This window comes from Hyla sarda, chromosome 4 (assembly GCF_029499605.1).
Source record: "Hyla sarda isolate aHylSar1 chromosome 4, aHylSar1.hap1, whole genome shotgun sequence".
NCBI classification, from domain to species: domain Eukaryota; kingdom Metazoa; phylum Chordata; class Amphibia; order Anura; family Hylidae; genus Hyla; species Hyla sarda.
This window is the reverse complement of record NC_079192.1, coordinates 52,354,509-52,378,945: the sequence shown is the minus strand read 5'-3', so window position 1 is coordinate 52,378,945 and position 24,437 is coordinate 52,354,509. Positions and strand designations below refer to the sequence as shown.

At 44.3% G+C, this 24,437-nt stretch overlaps 1 protein-coding gene across 3 annotated transcripts in view; it reads right to left on the bottom strand.

The window, feature by feature from the left end:
- Positions 1-24,437, bottom strand: part of ADAM9 (ADAM metallopeptidase domain 9) — a 269,190-nt gene that overhangs the window by 87,579 nt on the left and 157,174 nt on the right. The window contains exon 1 of one of the 3 annotated variants that reach the window (XM_056570918.1): positions 5,435-5,755. The exons of the other annotated variants lie outside the window; for them this stretch is intronic. Within the exon in view, the coding sequence (XP_056426893.1) occupies positions 5,435-5,492 (58 nt within the window). The 5' untranslated portion in view covers positions 5,493-5,755. Of the gene's footprint in view, positions 1-5,434; positions 5,756-24,437 lie in introns of those variants that run through there. 3 annotated transcript variants of the gene reach the window in all.

Genomic DNA, 24,437 nt, shown 5'->3' with positions numbered 1-24,437 from the left:
TCACGTGACGGTTGTAGCTTCTCACGTGGACAATTAAGACGTAGGTTAAAGGGGTATTCCAGGATTTTTTTTTTTTATTTGACTATGCTACAGGGGCTGTACAGTTAGTGTAGTTCATAATATAGTGTCTGTACCTGTGTGTGACGGTTTTCTCACAATTCTTCTGTGATTTTCACTCCAATATTTATTTTTACCAGCATACAAAATGACTGTTGTCTCAGATTTTTCCCAGCTTGCAATGCGGCCGAGACCTGACTCACTAGTCAGCTGATGACAGGGAGCCTGTCTGCTTCAATGGGTGGAAAGATCAATCTGCAACTAATGCAACAGCTGTAGGCACCCTGATTGAAAACCACAGGTCTTTTGTTTCAATGGGTGGGGTGGCTGATGTGTGGGAGGGAGGAGAATTAAATTGTGGGATTTGTAATCAAAAAAAGAAAAGTCAAACAGGAAATACCAAATCACAAAAAGCTAGCCACAGTGTTATGGTAATCTCACAACATAGCCATTTAGCCCCAAGACAAGCGCAGATCCTTCCTAAGCATGTCCATTACTGTCTGCCAGGTACGTACTAAAATCACCTTATGGTGGAGAACCCCTTTAAGGACTCTGTGCTGCTTTTGACAGGTTACAAATTTAGAAACGTATCATAATTTCCAGCAAATAGCTACATGTATTCTAATTTTACGGTTTGGGTAATTCAAGACTGGGTACAAATAAGCTTGTTGCTTAAAAGGTTGGAGACTTTGCACAGGTTTGCCATTTGGGACTATAGCAAGGCAGGTTAAAGGTGTTCTCCACCATAAGGTGATTTTAGTACGTACCTGGCAGACAGTAATGGACATGCTTAGGAAGGATCTGCGCTTGTCTTGTGGATAAATGGCTATCTCATGAGATTACCATAACACTGTGGCTAGCTGTTTGTGAACTTGTATTTCCTGTTTCACTTTTCTTTTTTTGACTACAAATCCCACAATTCCATCTTCCTCCCTCCCACACATCAGCCACCTCACCCATTGAAAAATAAAACCTGTGGTTTTCAATCAGGGTGCCTACAGCTGTTGCATTAGTTGCAGATTGATCTCTCTCCCACCAAGCGATCGCTCCACCCATTGAAGCAGACAGGCTCCCTGTCATCAGCTGACTAGCGAGTCAGGTCTCGGCCGCATTGCAACCTGGGAAAAATCTGAGACAACAGTCATTTTGTATGCTGATAAAAATAAATATTGAGTGAAAATCACAGAAGAATTGTGAGAAAACCGTCACACACAGGTACAGACACTATATTATGGACTACACTAACTGTGCAGCCCCTGTAGCATAGTCAAATAAAATGAAATCCTGGAATACTCCTTTAACATGTAATGATCACCATAGGTATATCTATAACTTTTATGAGCAATGACAGAAAAAAAAACATTTCTCCGGGAGAAGCCTATCACATCATTTGGTGCTTTACAGACTAAGGACGCTTTTGTGGTTCTGGCAGGAAAAGCTTCATTATGAATTCGGAGAGGATGTCAATCCAGGACTGCTGGTCCACAGCCTGCACAGAGACTGTTCCATCATGAACAGTCCGCATGCCATGGAAGAAGAGGATTAACACGCCTCGCCGATCTCATTTCTACCCCCTTTTTCCCCCCAACTTCCGTTCCCTATCACTATCACCAATGCTTTATTGTTTGACTTTGTTTAAGAATGTGTACAGGAATGTTAGTGTAGCATGTGGTATGATGTAAAGTGTAGGGCAGTGTTTCCCAACATGTGTGTACAGGAATGTTAGTGTAGCATGTGGTATGATGTAAAGTGTAGGGCAGTGTTTCCCAACATGTGTGTACAGGAATGTTAGTGTAGCATGTGGTATGATGTAAAGTGTAGGGCAGTGTATCTCTAGCTGTTGCAAAACTGCAACTCTCAGCATGCCCGGACAGCCTAAGGCATGCTGGGAGTTGTAGTTTTGCAACAGATGAAGGCAAACTGTTTGGGAAATACTGGTGTATGTTCAGTAATTGCATTCATTTATTATGTGTTGTGTGGCATTACAATGTATATATGTTTTTGACAATGAATTGCTAATAAAGTTATTTTCCTTCAAAAAGAGAAGTTGTGCAGTAACTTGCTCCCCTCTCGCCATACAGAACACACGCACGCTCGACAGAGCTAAGTGTGCACGTTTGGATCGGGACAAGCCATTAGACTGACAGCTAATTGCAATGTATTGGTCAGTTTCAGACTCTTGACAGGTTTTCAAAACGTAATAAACACAAGACACTTCCAGCTTTTATATGACACATATCCAGCCCATGAATCACAGCCTATAAAGAGAAGGAAAGTGCCACCATCTGATAACTGGCACCGCACCATCACGATTCTGATCTATTAATGTTATTAAACATTCTATACAGATGTTTCATATTCTTATCTACTGCTGGAAAAGTTGGGTGACTAGCGATGAGGGCACTATTATAGTGCCAAGGCGACCGGTCACCCAGATTCCTACAAACCTGAATAGCAAATCTGCCATGTGTCACTGTTCAAAGCAGTGTTTCCCAACCAGGGTGCCTCCAGCTGTTGCAAAACTACAACTCCCAGCATGCCTGGACAGCATTTTTACAGAAAGAATATCCATGCTGCACTATTCTGTCAAATGTAAATGAGGGCTCTGGGCAGCAGTGTGAACACAGCCTAATAGCAAAAATCACTTTCCCATTGTCTTCTATGGGGGCCTATAAATCCGCAAATGGGTCAAATCGTAAAAAAGGCAAAAAAAAAAAAAAATGTATAAAAAGTCCATTCTCTCATCTGGCTGGAGGGTCTCATCCTGGGTTTCTTCTGGTGGAATAGAGGGCCCATCGTACACACGGCAACGGGCCAGATGAAGATAGAGCGTGGTCCTGTTTACATGTGGATTGGGAAAACCACTTAAAGGGCTTGTTCACACTAAAGAAATTCAGTGAGGACAATTTATTATGGTAGCAAAAAATTTTATCTTTTGGGGTTGAATCCGCTTGGATATTTGTGTAAAATCTGCCTCAGACTACTCAGCTGGAACAAATCCTAAGGCCGGGTTCACACTTAGGGATTTCGGTCGGAAATTCTGCCGCATGAAATGTTGACATGCAGGTGAAAGGGTTTTTCCGCTAACCCACTCACATTGCGGAATATTCTGGTTGGAATTTTCGACAAGAAAATTGCAATCAAAAAACTTCCGCCAGAACGTTGAACCTGCTCAATGGGGGAGATTTATCAAAATCTGTCCAGAGGAGAAGTTGCTGAGTTGCCCATAGCAACCAATCAGATCGCTTCTTTCATTTCTGAAAAGGCCTCTGAGAAAAGAAAGAAGTGATCTGATTGGTTGCTATGGGCAACTGGACAACTTTTCCTCTGGACAGGTTTTGATAAATCTCCGCTCTGCCGACATTGCCGTCTATGAGGCTGGCAATGTCTGTGCGGTCCTAGCGCCGACTGATTCAGCACTCGGAATCTCCGGCCAGATTACGTCAGTTCGGACATTACACACAGTGTGAACCCGGCCTGAGGATGAGTTCGCACGCCAGAATTTCCTCACTAAATTTCCTCTGCTTTCATTGACATCAAGGCCGTGTTCACACTACGGAATTACTGAGCGGAATTCTGTTACGAAATCCTGGCAGTGGGATTCCGCTAAACAGTGGACACTGCAGAGTTTTCGAGGTAGACATTCCGCCCCTTCAAAAAATTCTGTCAGAACACTAAACTCGTTGGATGTTCTGGCGGATCCCGACTCTGCAGACATTGCCGTCTATGGGGACGGCAATGTCTGAGTGGTCCTAGCACCGATTCTGTCGGCGCTGCCCGCACTCAGAATCTTTGTCAATCCGGATATTCTGCAGTGTGAACCCGGCCCAACGGAACTTTGATTCAAGGCAGAATTTCCACATGGAAATTCTGACTGGAATCTACTGGACTTGTGTCCCATGGTTTTTACATGGAGAAGGTGAGGAAACATTACATTAGTTCCCTGATTTATGACTCTCCAGCTGTTGAAAAACTACAACTCCCAGCATGCCCTGACAGCTTAAAGCTGTTACAATTGTATCATTTAATAAGTGGTATTCCCGAATTTATGGCTCCACTGCTGTTGCAAAACTACAGCTCCCATTCGTGCATGATGGGAGTTGTAGTACATACTGACAGATACATTTAGATTGTGAGCCCCAATGAGGGAAAGGGATCGATTTGAGTAATGACATGCTGCGGAATATATTTAAAAAAAATTAATTATTATTATTATTACTAATAAAGTATGTCAAGAATCACTGCTCAGGGCATGATGAGAGTTGTAGATTTGCAACAGCTGAAAAGCAACAGGCTGGGGCACACTGCTCAGGGCATGATGGGAGTTGTAGTATTGCAATAGAATATATCGCAACAGCTTGAAGAACACTGTTTAGGGTAGGATGGCAGATACAGTTTTGCAGCTATTGGTTGAGTAACATCACTAAGGGCATGATGGGAGTTGTAGTGCGCCCTTGGTTCCAGAGCGCTGTACATATAAAGGGGTTAAAATACCATATCAAAGCATAAACACGAGAACAATGAAGGCGAAACAGAGAACATGACAGACTGAGGGCTTAGACACTACAGTGGGGGGGGGGGGGAATGCTATTAAGAGCATGATGGGAGTTGTAGTCCTGCAACAGATGGAGACCCATACGGGTGAAGAAACATCACTAAGGGCATGCTGGGAGCTGTAGTGCACCCTTGGTTCCAGAGCGCTGTAATACCATAAAATACCATATCAAAGCGAGGACAATGAAGGCGAAACAGAAAACATGACAGACTGAGGGCTTAGACACTACAGTGGGGGGGGGGGGATGCTATTAAGAGCATGATGGGAGTTGTAGTCCTGCAACAGATGGAGACCCATACGGTGGAGAAACCTCACTACGGGCATGATAGGAGTTGTAGTCTCACAACAGCAGCAGAGCCACCAGTTTGGAAATGCGGCTGATGGGAGTTTTAGTCCTGCAACAGATCGAAGTCGACCCTGAGGCTTTGAAACTTGACGCAACCTGAATGCTGGGAATTGTAGTTCCACAGCAAGCAGAACATCTGGGTTAATTATCAATGGCTATACAAGAAAATAGAAACAAATTAGATTTGTTGGAAGAAATCTGATACACTGTAACAAACAGCCAGGGAAGAGGCCATACTGTGGTCCTACAGTTGTAACAAAACTACAACTCCCAGCATGCCCGGACAGCCAACGGCTGTCCGGGCATGCTGGGAGTTGTAGTTTTGCAACAGCTGGAGGTCCACAGTTTTGACAGACACATTGTAACTAACTCTAGGTCACCATTCACTGACAGCAAACACAGATGGTGAAAAAGTGATGGTCAGAAAGTTACAGAACATATACACACACACAGTATATAGATACATAATGTCTTACCTAGGACCAGACAGCAGGTGGTGAGCAGGACAATCCCAGAGTACAGGGTGGCAGCCATAGCTGATGTATACACTGCAGTCTCCCCCTCCGGATCACTGATGCATAGTGCAGCACTCTCTACTCCAGAGCTGCAATCACTCTACTATATATACAATCTATTCTTCTTACTGATCCGCCCCCTAAAGTTACCCCCAGTTTGTGACCTCAATTCCTCTGGCTGTCCCCCCTTCCTAGGCGGATGATGATGATGATGATGATGATCCCGCCTCACTTCTCCCGGAGTAGTGACACACACTGCACTCAACCCAGCTGATCACAAACCCTGACCTCAACAATCCCAGGCGGCGCGCATGCGCGACCCGGTGTCACCGCAGACGCTAATTGGCTGTTGTTGTAGTATTATTATTTTATTTTATTTTTTTCCACCTAGCGACATCTAGTGTCCAAACTGTGTACTGCAGTTCGGGTTTATTTCGTATTAATTCCCTTATCATATTACTGATAATCATTATTTATTCTGACAGATATACATAGAATAACCTTTTTTTTGTCTAATAATACCAGAACTGATAAGGAACTAATTTGAAATGATATAAACGATATTACTCTAAACTGTTTACCTAGCGGTGGCGACATCTGGTGTCCGTACTGTGAACTGCACTTTGTATTTATTTCGTATCCATTCACTAATTAGGGCGAGAATAATAATTTTTATCTCGCATATACATAAAGTAGCTTATAAAACCGGAAATTATTGCAATAAACCTGAAATTGCACGCAACAATGCTGTAATCTGTTTAACTAGCGCTAGCGACATCTGGTGTCCCTTCTGTGAACTGCACTTCACGTTTATTTGCCACTAATAATCATTTTTATCATGCATATAGATAGACTAGCCCGTTCTGAGCTTATAATGCCAGGGGTGATAGCAGTTAAACTTGGAATTATAAACAATAATACTGTAAATAGAGAAAGAATTAAGCCATTCATAGGAGTAAATAATTCTGTTCAGAAAACACGTGCATATGTCTAATGAAGGGCAATTAGGTGCTAATATAGAAGCCATTTTCTTGTAGACCATTTTGTAATGTTAAGTATTGATACAGACACAGCCAAAATGACGCCTTTACAGGAGACAGAATCCATACGCGGTGACGTCAGACGTAAAATATTGCGTGAGAACGTTTCTGCGTCGTGATGTAGACGTCCGTCGCTGCATTGTGATTGGTCAGGGCCAGTGCTGGCGGAAGAAGCTGGATAGCGGTTGTTAGGTGACGGGAGCTGCGACCCCCCCGGTGACTTATCTTCTGCTTGGGGGGCAGGGCCTGCTTCTTACCTTCTCCCTCATCGCCACCCAGAATAACACCAGCCCCGCATCGTCTCCTGAGCCCGGGAGCAGCAGCAGCATTACCCGGTGTACTGAAGAAAACTGTCACCGGCCAAAACCCGGCTCCCACTGACTTTAATAGGAGCAGGGAAAATGCGCTAAAGTGAGATGTCACTTCTTTACAGAACAGTTTAGCGTTAGAGCTCACACTGAAGTCATTGGGAGCTCCAGGGCCCCACACATAGAGATATAGAGAAAGCCAGTGCACTTCACACAGGCAAAAAACATGAACCCACCATAAAATCTCTGGTGGTCCCAGGTGTTGAAGGGGATATATATATATATATATATATATATATATATACATATATATACACACACATTATCTCACATAAATGAGTACACCGCTCACATTTATGTAAATATTTTATAGGTTTTTCATATGACGACACTAAAGAAATGACACTCTGCTACCATCTTAAGGATATCTTAAGGATAGGGGATAAGTTTGAGATTGTGGGGGGTCCGACCGCTGGGGCCCCCTGCGATCTCTCTGTACGGGGGCCAGGCTCTCCGGCCAGATAGCGGGTGTCGACGCCCGCACGAAGCGGAGGCCGACACGCCCCCTCAATACGTCGCTATGGCAGAGCCGGAGATTGCCGAAGGCAGCACTCCGGCGGCTGCCATAGAGTTGTATTGAGGGGGCGTGTCGGCCGCCGCTTCGTGCGGGGGTCGACACGCCCCCTTCGCACGGGCTGTCGAGGCCCCGTACAGGAGATCGTGGGGGGCCCCAGCGGTCGGACCCCCCGCGATCTGCAACTTATCCCCTATCCTTAGGATAGGGGATAAGTTGTTCACCACTGAGTCACCACTGGACTACTCCTTTAAGGACACAACCCATTTTGGCCTTAAAGGACATCAGGTGTGTCCTTCATCTAAGGATATACTGGCTAATGTCTCAATTTTACATCAGTGTTGAGGGTTAGCTAATGTCATTGTTACATGCACCTATATTTGTAGTTGTGTTTTTGTACTACTGTACTTTATATGATTTACATCCACACCCATCATCGGGGAAGGATGCCATTGTGGTACTTGGGGTCGGTTGCCGGCATCCTCCATTGTATGCAATTTTTGCTGGGGATTGTCCATAGCATCGGATCGCAAGTGTAGGTGTAGGACTTGCTCTCCCTTAGTATAAATGCAAATCCGCATTTTGGTTTTGAGCACTTCCTGCCAGTCATCTTAGACCACGTCCTTGTAGTTGTGTTTATTTTAAAGGACATCTGCAGCAAAAGACAACGTATAATAAGTGTCTGATAGCGGGGGGGGGGGGGGGGGGGCCACCGCTGAGACCCCCTGCGATCTCCCAAACGGGGCCCTGTATTGCCGCTCTATGTGAGCGGCTAATGCGTGTAGACCTCTCTGAGGTCGACGGTACGCCCCCTCCACATACAGTTCTATGGGGGAGGCACGAATGCTGCCTCCCATAGAGATACATGGAGGAGGCGTGTCGACCGCAACGTCACGATGCTGCCAGCACACCCGCTGCACGGGAGAGCCGTGGCCCTGTACAAAAGATCACGGGGGGTCCAGTGGTCGGACCCCCTGCGATCAAGCACTTATCCCCTATCCTGTGGATAGGGGTTAAGTTGTATTTTGCTGCACAACCAATAAGGACACAACCAATTTTAAGGACACAACCAATTTTATTTTTGCATTTTCGTTTTTTCCTCCTCACCTTCTAAAATCTACAAGTTATATTTCCATCCACAGCAACCAATTGCATGTTGTAATGGCATCCCTCATTTTATCATAAAATGTATAGCAATACCCCAAAAATATTATTTGTGTGGGGAAATCGAAAAAAAAATAATAATTTGCAGATTTTGAAGGGGTTTCGTTTTCATGCTGTACACTTTACAGTAAAAATAGGTTTTCTTTATTCTGTGGTCAATAAGATTAAAATGATACTGATGTTTACATGCTTTTCTATTATTGCACTGCTTTTAAAAAAACAAAAATAAGTAAGTTTAAAATTGCCCTATTTTGACTACTTGAAATCATTCATTGCATCTTGATCTGTAGTTTTTATTGGCACCATTGCGTATATATGCCTTTTTAATTGCTTTTATCACATTTTTGGGAATGTGATGTGCAAAAAAAGCAGCAATTTTGTACAATATATATATATATTTTTTTTTACATTTTTTTTTTACGCTGTTCACCATAAGGGATCATTAACATTATACAGTATTTTGATAGTTTGGACATTTATGCAGGCTGATACCAAATATATTTTACATTTTTTTTTACACTTTTTGGGTTAAAATTTAAAAAAGAGGAGATTTAACCTGTTCACTGTGGCAACCACTAGGAAGGCCAAACTGCAATTCCCAGCATGTCCAGACAGCCAAAGGCTGTCTGGGCATGCTGGGAGTTGTAGTTTTGCAACATCTGGAGGGTCACAGTTTGGAGACCACTGTTACAGTGGTGCCCAAACGGTAGCCCTCCAGATGTTGCCAAACTACAACTCTCAGCATGCTTGGACTGCCCAGGCATGCTGGGAGTTGTAGTTCTGTAACATCTGTCCCTTCAGATTTAGCAATTTTCATGACATTTTTGAAAATTGCTGCTCTACTTTGAAGCCCTCTAATTTTTTCAAAAAGCAAAAATATGTCCATTTTATGATGCCAACATAAAGTGGACATATTGTATTTGTGAAAAAAAATAAAATGTATTTGGAATATCCATTTTCCTTACAATTAGAGAGCTTCAAAATTAGAAAAATGCTAAATTTTCAAAATTTTCATGAAATTTTGGGATTTTTCACCAAAATAAAGGATGCAAGTAGCGCCGAAAATTTACCACCAAAATAAAGTAGAATATGTCACGAAACAACAATCTCAGAATCAGAATATTCGGTAAAAGCGTTTTAGCGTTATTAATTCGTAAAGCGACGGTGGTCAGAATTGCGAAAAAGGGCTCAGTCCTTAAGGGGTTACATTTTTATTGAAATTACATTTTTTTAACATGTGTTTTTCACTTTTTATGTCCCCACTGAGGACTATTTATACCAATTATCAGATTGCTAATACTGTTCTGTCCATAGCACTGATCGGTATTATCAGCAATATTCTTCTCTGGACCAGAGAAGAAGACCCTGAGAGAGTGGCGGAGGCAGGTTAGAGGACCTCTAGCCACCTGATAGGACCTCCGCAGCCGTGCCACGAGTGATTAGATCAGCCATTTGCTACAAAGCTACCAATGCCTTGATCAGTATTGATTACGGCATCTGAGAAGTTAATGGTGGGGACACTTTTGGTTCAGTTTGGACCTAGAGGTGTATTCAGTTTTGTTGCAAAGGTTTAGACATTAAAAGGGTACTACCGTGCTGACAACTTATCCACTATCTAAAGGATCTGGCACGCAGCACCCCCCTCTCATCAGGCCCCGGAGCGAACATCCGCTCCGGGTCTGATGACGGGGCCGGTGATCGTGATGTCACAGCTCCGCCCCCTTGAGACAGCGGTCTCGCCCCCTGCCATAGACTTAAATTGAGGGGGCGGAGCGTGATGTCACGGCTCCGCGCCCCATATGACATCACGCTCCGCCCCCTCAGTGTAAGTCTATGGCAGGGGGCGAGACAGCTGTCTCACGGGGGCGGATACTCTGGCTCCGTGATCGGCAGTCATCAGACCCGGAGTAATGTTCGCTCCGGGGCCTGATGAGAGCGGGGTGCTGCATGCGAGATCGCGGGGGTCCCCAGCAGCGTGACCCCGTGCGATCAGGCAACTTATCCCATATCCTTTAGATAGGGGATAAGTTGTCAGCACGGTAGTACCCTTTTAATGGCTGTGAGTTATTTTGAGGGGACACGAAACTAAAGGGGTACTCCGGTGGTTAAGATTTTTGGCTATGTTGCATTTTCTTTTAATGTTCATGTTTTTTGCAATTGACATGTATTATATATTTGTGTAGCATGTGTCTTTTTTTCTTACCTGTTTGTGGGCCAAGAAGTCCTGTAGTTCTGTTAGGTTAGGATTAGGTTGTGGACAAGATGTTACATAGTAACATAGTTACATAGTTAGTATGGTTGAAAAAAGACATACGTCCATCAAGTCCAACCAGGGGATTGAAGGGAAGGATGTAAGGGGATAAGGGGAAGGGATGTAGTTTTATAATTCTGCATAAGCATTAATGTTATTTTGTTCCAGGAATGTATCTAACCCTGTTTTAAAGCTGTTAATTGTTCCTGCTGTGACCAGTTCCTGAGGTAGACCGTTCCATAAATTCACAGTCCTCACGGTAAAGAAGGCGTGTCGCCCCTTTAGACTAAACCTTTTCTTATCCAGACGGAGGGAGTGCCCCCTCGTCCTTTTGGGGGGGTTTAACCTGGAACAGTTTTTCTCCATATTTTTTGTATGGGCCATTTATATACTTATATACGTTTATCATATCCCCCCTTAAATGTCATGGCTTTTTTTTTCTCTGTTCTTTCAAAACTGCATGACAGATAGGCCACGCCCCTCATCTCCCCCTCCAGGTGGTCACAGGTGTGCTTGAGAGCAAGAAGCTCCTACACAGCTCCTCATCTCCCCTCCCCCGCTCTGTCTTCTGATGATGCAGGCTTGCACTGAAAGAAGACAGAGAAGATAAGAGTGTTATCTGAAGAGGAGGATAACAAAGTACATGGGCTGGGGATATATAGACTGCAGGGTAATAAATCTCTGACTTTTTTGGTGGGGGTCTGATTGCTGAGACCCCCACCGATCACCTCGGTTGAAGTGGTTCTCCAGCTGTTGGAAAGCTAAAACTCCCATCATTCTGGAGAGCCTCTGGCAATGGGAGTTGTAGTTTTGTAACAGCTGGAGAGACACAGATTGGACACAGTTTTCCCATCATCACTGCAGAACTTACAAGTGACTACAGCTCTGATGGGACAGTCAGGAGAACACACAATGATATCAGTAACCTGAGTGACGTCTTCTGACCTGAGTGATGTCTTCTCTGTTATCTTTTCTTCTTCATCCGGTTCAGAGACCAGGTCTTCCTCCAGCTCCATCTTCTCTACAGAGTCTGACATCCAGACATCATTGGCTCCTCACTGTCAGCAGATCCTCATCCTCTGTATGAAGACAGTAATCATTATAACCTTGCCAGAAAGTGTACCCTAAATAAAATACTGCCCCACACTGTACCCTAAATATAATCCTGCTATACACTGTACCCTAAATAAAATACTGCCCCACACTGTACCCTGAATATAATCCTGCTATACACTGTACCCTAAATAAAATACTGCCCCACACTGTACCCTGAATATAATCCTGCTATACACTGTACCCTAAATAAAATACTGCCCCCACACTGTACCCTGAATATAATACTGCCACACACTGTACCCACTAAATATAATCCTGACACACACTGTAACCTGAATATAATAATACCCCACACTGTACCCTGAATATAATACGGCCCCACACTGTACCCTGAATATAATACTGCCACACACTGTACCCTGAATATAATCCTGCTATACACTGTACCCTAAATAAAATACTGCCCCACACTGTACCCTGAATATAATCCTGCTATACACTGTACCCTAAATAAAATACTGCCCCACACTGTACCCTGAATATAATACTGCCACACACTGTACCCTAAATATAATACTGCCACACATTGTACTCTGAATATAATCCTGCTGTACACTGTACCCTGAATATAATACTGCCCCACACTGTACCCTGAATATAATACTGCTATACACTGTACCCTGAATATAATACTGCCCCACACTGTACCCTGAATATAATACTGCCCCACACTGTACATTGAATATAATACTGCCACACATTGTACCCTGAATATAATAATGCCACACACTGTACCCTGAATATAATACTGCCACACATTGTACCCTGAATATAATACTGCCATATACTGTACCCACTAAATATAATCCTGCCGCACACTGTGCCCTGAATATAATACTGCCACACACTATACCCACTAAATATAATACTGCCATACACTGTACCCTGAATACTGCCCCACACTGTATCCACTGAATATAATACTGCCACACATGCATACACATCATATATACATATACACCCCCTTTTAGCCTCTGTGTCCTCATCACCACCATAACCCCCCACCAAACCTCTCCTCATCACTACTATAACTCCCCCCGGGGTTATGGGGGGCACCTCTCGTCATCACCCCCCCTGCACCTCTCATCACCCCCATAACACCCCTGCACCTCTCATCACCACCACCCCCCTGCACCTCTTATCACCCCCCCTGCACATCTCCTCATCACCCCTGTAACCCCCCCGCACCTCTTATCACCACCATAACCCCCCCTGCACCTTTCATAACCCCCCTGCACTTCTCATCACCCCCACCCCCCCGGCACCTCTCATCACCCCCCAGCACCTCTCATCACCCCCATAACACCCCCCCTGCACCTCTCATCACCCCATAACACCCCTCTGCACCTCTCATCACCCCCATAACACCCCCTGCACCTCTCATCACCCCTATAACACCCCCCCTGCACCTCTAATCAACTCCATAACTCCCCCCTGCACCACTCATCATCACCCCCCCTGCACCTCTCATCATCACCCCCCCCTGCACCTCTCATCATCACCCCCCCCCTACACCTCTCATCATCACCCCCCCCCCCTACACCTCTCATCATCACCCCCCCCCCCCCTGCACCTCTCATAACCCCCCTCCCCGGGCCCCCTGCGCCAGTTTACTTACCATGCCGGGGATCGATGCATCGGCGTGAGGCTGCAGCTGCTCCTAGTCCTGTCACTGCACGGGGAGGATGCTCTGGAGGTTCGCGCAGGGATGTAAGCAGGGACAGGTCAGTTGATTGGAATGGACGTGCGTGCCTGCGCGGGGCACGTGACGTCTCTACTCCCATCAGCCCCGGACCTGTCCGGCCCTGCTTTGTTTCTTAAGGGGCCCGCGCCCCCCCCCCCCCCAAAAAGAAGGTAATTTTAATAGAAATGTGCGGGCCCCCGGACTATGAGGCCCGGTCATAGTCCTGGGGGCACCCAGCGGTCAGTGAGTGACAGTGGCAGTCACTCACTGACAGGCCAACTAAATAAAAAAAAAAAAAAAAAAAAAGTCCGGGGACGTCCGGGCCTCCCTGAAGCTCCGGGCCCCATACAGTTGTATGGGTTGTACCCCCCTGATGGCGGCCCTGACTGCAAGAAGAAAAGACACTTTCATGGAAAGATATTTTAAGTCCAACCTCCTGCAAAGGCTCAAAAGGAGTAAAACAGGCCCAAGTCCCGCGTAGAAATAGGCTTGATAACTCTAGGACGTAGCCTAGTGATGGCTTTAACAAAACTTTTGACTTCGGAAATCTGGAACAACCTTTGTCCTAGAAAGGCAGACATTGCAGCAATCTGTGCTTTTAGAGTACTAGGAGATCATACCCTAAAATTTGAGCAGTTGTAGGATTAGTAACATCAACCTGCTTGGCAGCACACCGTTTGAAAAAGATGTTTCTGATTCTGGCGTATGACTTATTGGTAGCTTCACTTCTAGAGTGAGAGAGCGTATCCAATATGTGGTCAGAAAAGCCCTTGGCTTTTAATATGGACCTGTCAACCTCCAAACTGTCAGATTGAGAGACACCAGGTTGTGGCAAAGCTGAGTGGCCTTAGGCACCAGGTTCTGCCTCAGAGGAAGTTTACAGAACACACCTTGGGTCATTATCATGAGCTGAGAGAACTAGGATCTCTTGGGCCAAAATGGGATTACTGCTATCACTGAGGCCTGATCCTGTTTAACTTTCATTAATACCCTCAGTGTTATTGAAGTCGGGGGAAAGATATAGGCCAGACTGAAGTTCCAAGGGATAGACATTGAATATAAGGAGCAAAAGTGGATTAGCTTGTGTTTTACTTGGTCGCCATCAGGTCGATCTCTGGAAGTCCCCAAAGCTGTTGAAAAATCTCTGGACATAGTAGCCATTCCTCGAACTGTGAGCCGTCTGCTCAGGCAATCCGCCAAAATGTTCTACACTCCTCTGATTTGGACAGCAGATAACCTTGTTATCCTGGATTCTCCCCAACTGAAGATCTTTCCCCCTTCCTGAAGAAGTGTACTAGATCTGGTACCTCCCTGTTTGTTGATATACAGGGTGGGCCATTTATATGGATACACCTTAATAAAATGGGAATGGTTGGGGATATTAACTTCCTGTTTGTGGCACATTAGTATATGTGAGGGGGGAAACTATTCAAGATGGGTGGTGACCATGGCGGCCATTTTGAAGTTGACCATTTTGAATCCAACTTTTGTTTTTTCAATAGGAAGAGGGTCATGTGACATCAAACTTATTGGGAATTTCACAAGAAAAACACTGGTGTGCTTGGTTTTAACGTAACTTTATTCTTTTATGAGTTATTTACAAGTTTCTCTTTGTTTACAGCCATTGACATGTCGTCGAGGTTAACACGTGAGGAGCGGATAGAAATTGTGTTAATGTCTGGTGAACGCAGAAACCAGGTCATTGCAGCAGATTTCAATGCAAGACACCCTACGAGACCACCCATCTCCCATGCTACAGTTAGCAAACTGCTTGCTAAGTTTCATGAAACTGGTTCAGTGTTGGATTTACCAAAATGTGGATGCATGAAATCTGTCACTAATGAAGAAACATCAGTGGCTGTCCTAGCTTCATTCAGCTAGAGCCCACAGCGTAGCACTCGCTGCATGTCAATGGAGAGTGGCATTAGTCGAACATCCCTTCGGCAGATATTAGCTACTCACAAATGGCACCTTTACAAACTCCAGCTATTGCAGCATCTCAGCGAGGATGACCCAGATCGGCACACTGAATTTGCAGAAAGGGCAAAACAGAAATGGGAACAGGACCCTCAGTTTACGCAGAAGATTTTGTTCAGTAATGAGGAAAACTTTTATGTGAATGGTGAAGTTAACAAACAAAACCACCGCTATTGGTCTGACACTAACCCACATTGGATAGATCCCTGCAAGACTGTTGGAACACAAAAACTGATGGTATGGTGTGGTATATGGGGTACAAAGATAGTGGGGCCATTCTTCATCAATGGAAACCTCAAGGCTACCGGATATGCGAAATTGCTACATGATGATGTTTCCCTCGTTATGCACTGAAGCTGGCATGTTCCCTGAGTTTTTCCAGCAAGATGGTGACCACCACATTATGGGTGTCAGGTCCGAGCATTCCTAGATGAACAGTTTCCTGGCAAGTGGATTGGTCATCGTGGGACAGTTGAATGGCCCAAGGTCTCCCGATCTGACCCCCTTAGACTTTTATCTTTGGGGTCATCTGAAGGCAATTGTCTATGCTGTGAAGATACGAGATGTGCAGCACCTGAAACTACGGATACTGGAAGCCTGTGCTAGCATTTCTCCTGCGGTGTATATAGTAGTGTATACGGATACTGGAAGCCTGTGCTAGCATTTCTCCTGCGGTGCTGCTATCAGTGTGTAAAGAGTGGGAGAAGAGGGTTGCATTGACAATCCAACACAATGGGCAGCACATTGAACACATTTTAAAAGTGGTCAGAAACTTGTAAATAACTTATGAAAGAATAAAGTTACATTAAAACCAAGCACATCGTTGTTTTTCTTGTGAAATTTCCAATAAGTTTGATGTGTCACATGACCTATTGAAAAAATAAAAGTTGGATTCAAAATGGCTGACTTCAAAATGGCCATCATGGTCACCACCCATCTTGAAAAGTTTCCCCCCTCACATATACTAATGTGCCACAAACAGCAAGTTAATATCACCAACCATTCCCATTTTATTAAAGGAGATGTCCGGTGCTCACTTTTCTTATTTTATCCGTTCCGGGCTGAAAAATAAAAGTAAACAAATTTTCTCCTACCTGCCTAGGCTCCCCCGGTGCTTCGGTACAGGTGTTCGGTCCCCGGGCTGTATTCTTCTTACTTCCTGTTAGCCCGGCACATCACACAGAGCTTCAACATATCACCGGCCGCAGCGATGTCCCGCCTCGGCCAGTGATAGGCTGAAGCTCCGTGTGACGTGCCGGGCTAACAGGAAGTAAGAAGAATACAGCCCGGGGACCGAACGCCTGTACCAGAGCACCGGGGGGAGCCTAGGCAGGCAAGAGAAAGCTTATTTTCTTTTTTTTGCAGCCCGGAACGGATACAATAAGAAAGTGAGCACCGGACATCTCCTTTAAGGTGTATCCATATAAATGGCCCACCCTGTAGATGTATGTGGCTGGTATTAGGCTGGACACGTCTCAGGTCCCCCTTAGGACCTTTCTTCAGCAGCTAAGCATATGAGATTTGTAAATTACTTCTATTAAAAAATCTTAACCCTTCCTGTACATCAACAAAAAACGTGGTCTCAAATGGCTGGAGGTGCTCAACCCCAAATGTAGTTGTGCATTTATGCTGGGGGAGCAGATCCTGCCCTTGTAGTCCGTTGTTAGGGGGCAATCCCCTAGAATAAAAATGCATACAATGGAGGATGCCTGCAGCGGACTACAAGTGCCACAATAGAATCCTACACCAGATAGACGGTGTGGATGTGTAACAATTAGAATAATACAATAGAAATGTAGGTGCACTACTGTGGTAGATGTATACAATGACATTGGCTATCCCTCAACACTGATGTTAAAATTGAGACATTCGCCAGTGTATCCTTATATGAAGGACACACCAGAGCCCGCACACCAACGCCAAGGTTTCTCAAATGGCGCGGGACCTAATGCTAACCTACCTGTCTGTAATAACCAAAATCCAGGGGCCAGTGGGCAATTACAGCAGCACTAGGCCTGCATGCAGCCTGCTCCCAGTTCCCTCCAGTGTGACTGAGCACACATACAATGGGAGGAGGGAGAGAGGCTACAACCCCCACCTAAGTTGGCTGATATAGGTGCCGGCCTCACAGGTGCAACCTTAATGCTGCCTGGAAAATGTTCAAGGCACATTAACATATTGAGTTTACACACCTCCAAGTATACATTTTTAAACAACAACAAAAAACGTGGTCTCAAATGGCTGGAGGTGCTCAACCCCAGTAGTGCACCTAAATTTCTGGATTGTATTACCCTTCCAGTACATATCAGCTGCTGTATGCTCCAGAGGAAGTTCTTTTCTTTTTGAATTTCCTTTCTGTCTGACCACAGTGCTCTCTGCTGACACCTTTGTCCATTTTAGGAACTGTCCAATGTAGGATAAAAAAAAAACATAGCAAACCTCTCCTGCTCCGGACAGTTCCTAAAATGGACAGAGGTGTCAGCAGAGAGCACTGTGGTCAGACAGAAAGGAAATTCAAAAAGAAAAGAACTTCATCTGTAGTATACAGCAGCTGATAAGTACTGGAAGGGTTAAGATTTTTTTAATGGAAGTAATTTACAAATCTGTTTAACTTACTGGCACAAGTTGATGAAAAAAAAAAATGTTTTCCAGGGGAGTACCCCTTTAACACCTTAACGACCATGGACGTAAATGTACATCCTGGTTTGGTGGTACTTCGCACACCAGGACGTACATTTACGTCCTGTGTATGACCGCGAGCATCGGAGCGGTGCTCGCGTCATACACAGCAGATGATAGCAGCCGGGGACCTGCCGGTAATGGCCGAAATCCGTGATCACGCGGATATACGCCATTAACCCCTCAGATGCCGTGATCAGTACATATCACGGCATCTGCAGCAATGCGCATGTTAAAATAGATGATTGGATCGCCCGCAGCGCTGCCGCGGCAATACGATTGTCTGTAATGGAGGACGGAGGTCCCCTCGCCTGCCTCCATCCGTCTCCTGCTCTGGTCTGAGATCGAGCAGACCAGAGCAGGAGATAGCCGATAACACTGATCAGTGCTATGTCCTATGCATAGCACTGAAATGTATTAGCAAACAAATGATTGCTATAAATAGTCCCCTATGGGGGACATAAAAAGTGTAAAAAAAAAGTTGTAAAATTTTAAAATAAAAAGTAAAAGAAAGTGAAAAATCCCCTCCCCCAATAAAAATGATAATTGTCCGTTTTACCCCCAAAAAGCATAAATTTTTTTTTATAAACATATTTGGTATCACCGTGTGCGTAAATGTCCGAGCTATCAAAATATAACATTAATGATACCGTACGGTGAACGGCGTAAACGTAAAAAAATTTAAAATGTCCAAAAATGCTGCTTTTTTGTCACATCAATAAAAAATTATCTAAAAATGTTATATATGTAAATGTGGTATCGATAAAAAGTACAGATGATGGCGCAAAAAATGAGCCCTCATACCGCCCTATATACGGAAAAAAAAAAAAGTTATAGGTGGACAAAATAGGGACAAAATCTAGCCATGGGTATCATTTTAATCGTATTGACCCACAGAATAAAGAACACATGTCATTTTTACCGTAAAGTGTAGAGTGTGAAAATGCAACCCTCCAAAATGTGCAAAATTGTGATTTTCATTTAACCCCTTAAGGACCAAGGACGTACCGGTGCGTCCTTGGTCCTGCTCTTCTGATATAACGCGGGGTTACACAGTAACCCCGCGTCATATCATGGCGGGCCCGGCGTCATAGTGAAGCCGGGACCCGCCTCTAATAGCGTGCAGCGCCGATCGCGGCGCCGCGCGCTATTAACCCTTTAGCCGCGCGCTCAGAGCTGAGCCGCGCGGCTAAAAGTGAAAGTTCCCGACTAGCTCAGTCGGGCTGTTCGGGATAGCCGCGGCTAATCGCGGCATCCCGAACAGCTGACAGGACAGCCGGAGGGTCCCTTCCTGCCTCCTCGCTGTCCGATCGCCGAATGACTGCTCAGTGCCTGAGATCCAGGTCTGAGCAGTCATGCGGCAGAATCGTTGATCACTGGTTTCTTATGAGAAACCAGTGATCAATGATGAAGATCAGTGTGTGCAGTGTTATAGGTCCCTATGGGAGCTATAACACTGCAAAAAAAAAGTGAAAAAAAAAAGTGAATAAAGATCATTTAACTCCTCCCCTATTAAAAGTTTGAATCACCCCCCTTTTCCAATAAAAAAAAAAACACAGTGTAAATAAAAATAAAAATAAACATATGTGGTATCACCGCATGCGGAAATGTCCGAATTATAAAAATATATCATTAATTAAACCGCTCGGTCAATGGCGTGCACGCAAAAAAATTCCAAAGTCCAAAATAGTGCATTTTGGGTCACTTTTTATATCATTTAAAAATGATTAAAAAGATCAATAAGTCCTATCAATGCAAAAATGGTACCGTTAAAAACTTCAGATCACGGCGCAAAAAATGAGCCCTCATACCGCCCCATACACGAAAAAATAAAAAAGTTATAGGGGTCAGAAGATGACAATTTTAAACGTATTAATTTTCCTGCATGTAGTTATGATTTTTTCCAGAAGTCCGACAAAATCAAACCTATATAAGTAGGCTATCATTTTAATCGTATGGACCTACAGAATACATATCAGGTGTCATTTTTACCGAAAAATTTACTACGTAGAAACGGAAGCCCCCCAAAGTTACAAAACAGCGTTTTTTTTTTTCAATTTTGTCGCACAATGATTTTTTTTCCCGCTTCACCATAGATTTTTGGGCAAAATGACTGACGTCATTACAAAGTAGAATTGGTGGCGCAAAAAATAAGCCATCATATGGATTTTTAGGTGTAAATTTGAAAGAGTTATGATTTTTTAAAGGCAAGGAGCAAAAAACGAAAATGCAAAAACGGAAAAACCTCCGGTCCTTAAGGGGTTAAAATTCCTCCCTAAAAAAATATTTTTTGGGGTTCATACATTTTATGGTAAAATGAGAGATTTCATTACAAAGTACAATTGGTCACGCAAAAAACAAGCCCTTATATGGGTCTGTAGAGGGAAATATTAAAGAGTTATGGATATTAGAAGGCGAGGAGGAAAAAACAAAAACGCTAAAATAAAATTGGCCTGGTCCTTAACCCCTTCCGTCATAGGGAGTCGGGCCCGGCACTTAGCAATGGCTGGGATCCCGTGGCTAATAGCGCGCGGTACTGATCGCTGTGCCGCGCACTATTAACCCTTTAGACGCGGCATTCAAAGTTAATTGCCACATCTAAAGTGAAAGTTATTAAGTGCCGGTTAGCTCAGGGGGCTGTTCGGGATCACTGCGGCATCCCGAACAGCTGTAGGACACGAGGAGGGTCTTCTTACCTGCCTCCTGGTGTCCGATTGCCGAATGACTGCTCAGTGCTTGAGATCCAGGCATGAGCAGTCAAGCTGCAGAATCATTGATTAATGGTTCCTATGGTATAAGAATGCTTAATGTAAAAGATCAGTGTGTGCAGTGTTATAGGTCCTTATGGGACCTATAACATTGCAAAAAAAAGTGAAAAAAAAAAAAGTTAATAAAGATCATTTAACCCCTTCCCTAATAAAAGTTTGAATCACCCCCCTTTTCCCATTAAAAAAAAAAAAAAAAAAAAACAGTGTAAATAAAAATAAACATATGTTGTATCGTCGTGTGTGGAAATGTCCGAGTTAGAAAAATATATAATTAATTAAACAGCACGGTCAATGGCGTACGCGCAAAAAAATCCACTCATTCATTCATTAACGCTAAAAACTTCAGATCACAGCGCAAAAAATTAGCCCTCATACAATAAAAAAGTTATAGGGGTCAGAGGATGACAATTTTAAACATATAAATTTTCCTGCATGTAGTTATGATTTTTTTCAGAAGTGCGACAAAATCAAACCTGTATAAGTAGGGTATCATTTTAATCATATGGACCTACAGAATAAAGAGAAGGTGTCATTTTTGCCAAAATATGCACTGGGTAGAAACGGAAGCCCCCAAAAGTTACAAAATGGTGTTTTTTCTTCAATTTTGTCGCACAATGATTTTTTTTCCATTTCGCTGTATATTTTTGGGTAAAATAACTGATGTCATTACAAAGTAGAATTGGTGGTGCAAAAAAATAAGCCATCATATGGATTTTTAGGTGCAAAATTGAAAGAGTTATGATTTTTTTAAAGGTAAGGAGGAAAAAACAAAAGTGCAAAAATGGAAAAACCCCGGGTTCTTAAGGGGTGAGGGTTAAAATGGGCTTGGTCCTTAAAAGGGTTAATGGCCTTTGTGATCTATGCGTTAGACTGTATTTAAACCTGCTCCAGCATGGTCTGACATTTTGGCGTACGTTCTGCCGAAGCGACTTTTCGACGAAAAGTTGCTTTTGATTAATTCAACACCAATGCATAGTCTAAAATAGACTAGAATGCATCATGTGCTAAAATTCCTCTAAAGCAAAAGTCGCACATATTTAGACTGCGACTTTCTGTAAGACAAATTTAGATGGGAAAAAACTGTCTAAATCCTTTGATAAATCTCCCCCAATGTTACTTAAACAAAAACAAAAAAAAATAAAATATATAATAGTTCTACAACCTAGAGGCATAGACACATATCTGAGATCATGTAAGTACCGTATTTATCGGCGTATAACACGCACTTTTTAGGCAAAAATTTGTAGCCTAAAGTCTATGTGCGTGTTATACGCCGTGTTATACACCCCCAGGAAAGGCAGGGGGAGAGAGGCCGTCGCTGCCCGCTTCTCTCCCCCTGCCTTTCCTGGGGTCTAGAGCCCTGCTGCCGGCCCTTCTCTCCCCCTGGCTATTGGCACCGCTGCCCGTTCTGTCGCCCTGACTATCGGTGCCGGCACCGATAGCCAGGGGGAGAGAAGCGGCGGCGTCAGCCAGGGGGAGAGAAGGGGCAGCAGCACCCATTGCTGGCGCCGCTGCCCCGTTGCCTCCCCCATCCCCGGTGGCATAATTACCTGTTGCCGGGGTCGGGTCCGTGCTGCTTCAGGCCTCCGGCGTGCGTCCCCTGCGTCGTTGCTATGCGGCGCACTGACGTCATGCGCCGCGCAGCGCATAGCAACGACGCAGGGGACGCATGCTGGAGGCCTGAAGCAGCGCGGACCCGACTGGCAACAGGTAATTATGCCACCGGGGATGGGGGGAGGCAACGGGGCAGCGGCCCCGGCAATGGGTGCCGCTGCCCCTTCTCTCCCCCTGGCTATCGGTGCCGGCAATGGGGTGCCGGCACCGATAGTCAGGGGGAGAGAACGGGCAGCGGCGCCGATAGCCAGGGGGAGAGAAGGGCCGGCAGCGGGGCTCTAGACCCCAGGAAAGGCAGGGGGAGAGAAGCGGGCAGCGACGGCCTCTCTCCCCCTGCCTTTCCTGGGGGTGTATCGGGGTATACACGCGCACACACGCACCCTCATTTTACCATGGATATTTGGGCAAAAAACTTTTTTTACCCAAATATCCTTGGTAAAATGAGGGTGCGTGTTATAGGCCGGTGCGTGGTATACCCCGATAAATACGGTAAATTATAAACATTCATTCTTTATAGAGTCTCATCTGTCGTCTACTTCAAGTATATGTTACTGCAGAATTCACATGGTTTCTAATGTAATGTTTGACATAAAAGAATATTTTCTTCTAAACATATACACGGGTCCCCATAAATAATAAGGCTGAAGGCCTTTCACTGACATAAGACATGATAGTTTCAGCATAGTCAGCTGACTATCTTATATCTATGGCTCCAAACTCTGCCTGGATGGCAAATGTTAGGGATGAGTAAGAACCAACAAGGTTCGAAACCTGTCAGATCATTTAACGTGCGTTTTTCCAGCACTGTTTTCATTTTTTTTGTATGTTTGTGAATGTTACTGTGACATGTTCTTATAAAAGAAGAAAAGTTTTTTTATTCGTATGTACTGGCCCAGCTATCTTTTTGTAGAGATCAGGCATGTTGAATTTCAACTGCCTGATCCTTTTGTTCTGGAGGCTCCATTCAAAATACATGATTGGCTGAGTTGAACGATCATGTATACGGAGGCATCGGGAGAAATATCCATCATGTGTCCAATAGCTATCATATGTGCACGGACAGCTTAGGACGTTATTTCTGGAAAAGCTGAAGGAAAACCAATATGGCCACCAGTAGTTCCACCCAACTATTATAGTGTTCTGAATGGCACATTTGGCCAGTCAAGTGCTATACCAGGGTAATACTTGTCACCCGCAAAATCCATATGCCCTATGAGGGGATCTGTTTTTTTTTCTCCAACCCCCACAACCCTCTAAAAAGCCAACCAGCAGCTCTCAATATTATGCTGTACTCATTTGAATTACCACTTGTAATATCACATTTCCACTGTAGGGGTCGCTGCAGGGAACATGGTTAACCAGTGATCTTTAACCAAATCAGCTCTCATTTTCAAAGGATTTTTTTGGGATGACAAAACCACTTTAATGCAACAGGACAAGTCTCTCTCCTTTACTTACTGGAAACTTTTATTCTAGAAGAAAATACTGAATTGTGAATATCTATACAAAATTCTAAGTGATGGACTGCCACACAGTTCAGAACCTTCCACCATACTTCTAAAAAAAATCTCCTAATTACAGCCCATGGTCCTGGGTAGGAGACCAGTGAAATTTTCCCCGCTGTCGTGAGGATCCCCAAATCCATCCAAGGGAATTCATAATGCAGTTTCTATGGCCCATGCAGCTCGTTGAACAGTCTACTATTGACATCGAAAGTGCTAATTCTATAAACACCATAATAGTGTTAAAAGGGTATTCCGGTGAAAAACTAATTTTTTTTTTTTTTCAT